This window comes from Papilio polytes, unplaced genomic scaffold, assembly GCF_000836215.1.
Source record: "Papilio polytes unplaced genomic scaffold, Ppol_1.0 DF824047.1, whole genome shotgun sequence".
In the NCBI taxonomy this organism is placed as follows: Eukaryota; Metazoa; Arthropoda; class Insecta; order Lepidoptera; family Papilionidae; genus Papilio; species Papilio polytes.
In genome coordinates this window covers 2,636,791-2,638,788 of record NW_013525157.1, presented here as the reverse complement: position 1 = coordinate 2,638,788, position 1,998 = coordinate 2,636,791, and the positions used below count along the sequence as shown (strand labels likewise).

Sequence of the window (1,998 nt, the reverse complement as noted above, 5' to 3'; positions counted from 1 at the left end):
TCCTTTATAAGGACAGCTGAAGAAGTTTTAATAGGTCGCTTTCACTCGCCTAACAGAATAATTTCGTGGCTTTTAAGTAGACAGCGATAAGAAGGATTATAAAGGGAAAAGGGAAGAGAAATGTTGATAAGGATATAATGGGTCGGCCATGAAAACTGACAGGAACGGAGAAATTTATCTCGTCCATCATTACATTACTCAAGGTAATGAAAAAGGGCATTACAAATGAAAGACGTTTTTACTTTGCCTTCGTATAATGTTAAAACCTTTACAAAGAACTTGACAAATATCAAAAGATAAAACACGGAAACTATTTTTTGACGTTATGAATTACTCATGAGATATGTTTACACTGTTTTCAAATATAAATCGATATAACATTAGTTTAAATAGTTTTGAACACTTAACGATATACTAAGTTAATATTAAATATTACAAATTACAATATTGATTTAAAATATCAAGTTGACGTCTCAAAAGTGGAACAGAAGATAGAAGTATTTTAAAATTCAAACATTCTTTTTTAGTTATCTCACGTTACATTGTTTCATTATTATTTTTAAAATTGAGATTATAAAATCTATGTTTTTTATTCATTCTTCAGTAAAGTGTAATATTAATAGTGTACATTATGTTTTAGTATTCTTGAATCGATTAGAAGCACTAAGTACAGGGTCATACTCATGTGATAAAAATTACATATTAATTTATTATGATTTTAAATATAATATATTCGATCCTAGTCGTGATATTTTACTGTTTGGTTAGTATCGTTGCCAATTGCTAAGGGCACACAAGTTGCGCGAGGTTGTGCGGCGTGCAGGGCCGGACTCCGTGCGTGGTGACGGTCAAGCCGCGCGCGGGCGGGATTATGTCGCGCCCACTGATACGCAATCTATGCACGCAGCCTACGAACCCCGGGATCTTCATACCCGATAACCTATACATGTGATTTTAATATAAATGTCCTCGAAATATAACCAGAGGAATGGAAATAACCATTTACATACATTATAATAGATATTTACAGCGAGAGAGCGTCGGTGGCTCAGTGGTTTAAGCACTTAACTTGTAATCTACAGGTCTTCGGTTCGAATCTCGCCATGTACCAATGTGATTTTCGATTTTTCGAATTTTCATATGTATATAATTTACCCGACGTTCTTGCGGTGAAGGAAAACATAGTGATGAAACCTACACATATCTGCGAAGAAATACAAAGATATGTGTGAAGTAAACCGTATACATGACGTATAGTGAGCTGGTGATGAGATACTTACAGAGTAACATTATCCGGGGCGCGGCCAATGAACACGTACGGGTCGATGTTGAGCGAACTCATAGGGCCGTGCGTCGAGCCCCTCGCCGCAGCGGCGCCCAGCTTCAGCAGCGCGTCTTTCTTGTATCTCCTCGCAGATAACTTAGACCTCCCATCCACTCTGACCTTGCCGGAGCGTAATTCCAAAGGGCCGTTTCCCGCATCCCACCGCAATACCGCCTTGTCTTCCACGAAGCCGAGCCATAAATAATCTCTCACACCTGAGGCGCTCATTAACGCGCCCCCGCCGCAAACGGCCGACACCTCGGCCCATATATCGAAACTTTTGGCGGGCAGCCTCGTGCGCGCCGTCATGTGACCACGCCCGTCGAATAAAGGCGCGACATACGCGTCCTTGTCCCGACCGTCGTAATATTCCTCGTACAGCGAATAATAATCGTCCACTTCGTTCGTTATGTACTGCTCCTCGAAATTATCGTAAAAAGTCGCATGATGACGCTCTGTAGTCTTTTTCATGCATATATCTTCGTAATCATCGTTAACCGACACGGGCATAAATGAATGATATATCTTATCTGCGAATTAATCAATAGATACGATAAAGATTTTTTTATAATGAAAAAGATTAAAAGTTCCTCTACAGCTACCACTGGTGCGTCTACCTTCGACTAGCGTTCCATAGCTAGCGGTATCCGAGGGGCGGGAGGACGTCTACACAC

General features: G+C 40.3%; 1 protein-coding gene across 1 annotated transcript in view; it reads right to left on the bottom strand.

Annotated features, from left to right (window-relative positions):
• Positions 1-578: 578 nt before the first annotated feature.
• LOC106100336 (agrin-like) overlaps positions 579-1,998 on the bottom strand; it is a 7,537-nt gene continuing 6,117 nt past the window's right edge. Inside the window, exons 13-14 of the mRNA XM_013279161.1 lie at positions 1,281-1,858; positions 579-940 (exon numbers count right to left, since the gene is read on the bottom strand). Of these exons, the coding sequence (XP_013134615.1) occupies positions 784-940; positions 1,281-1,858 (735 nt within the window). The 3' untranslated portion in view covers positions 579-783. The remainder of the gene's footprint in view (positions 941-1,280; positions 1,859-1,998) is intronic.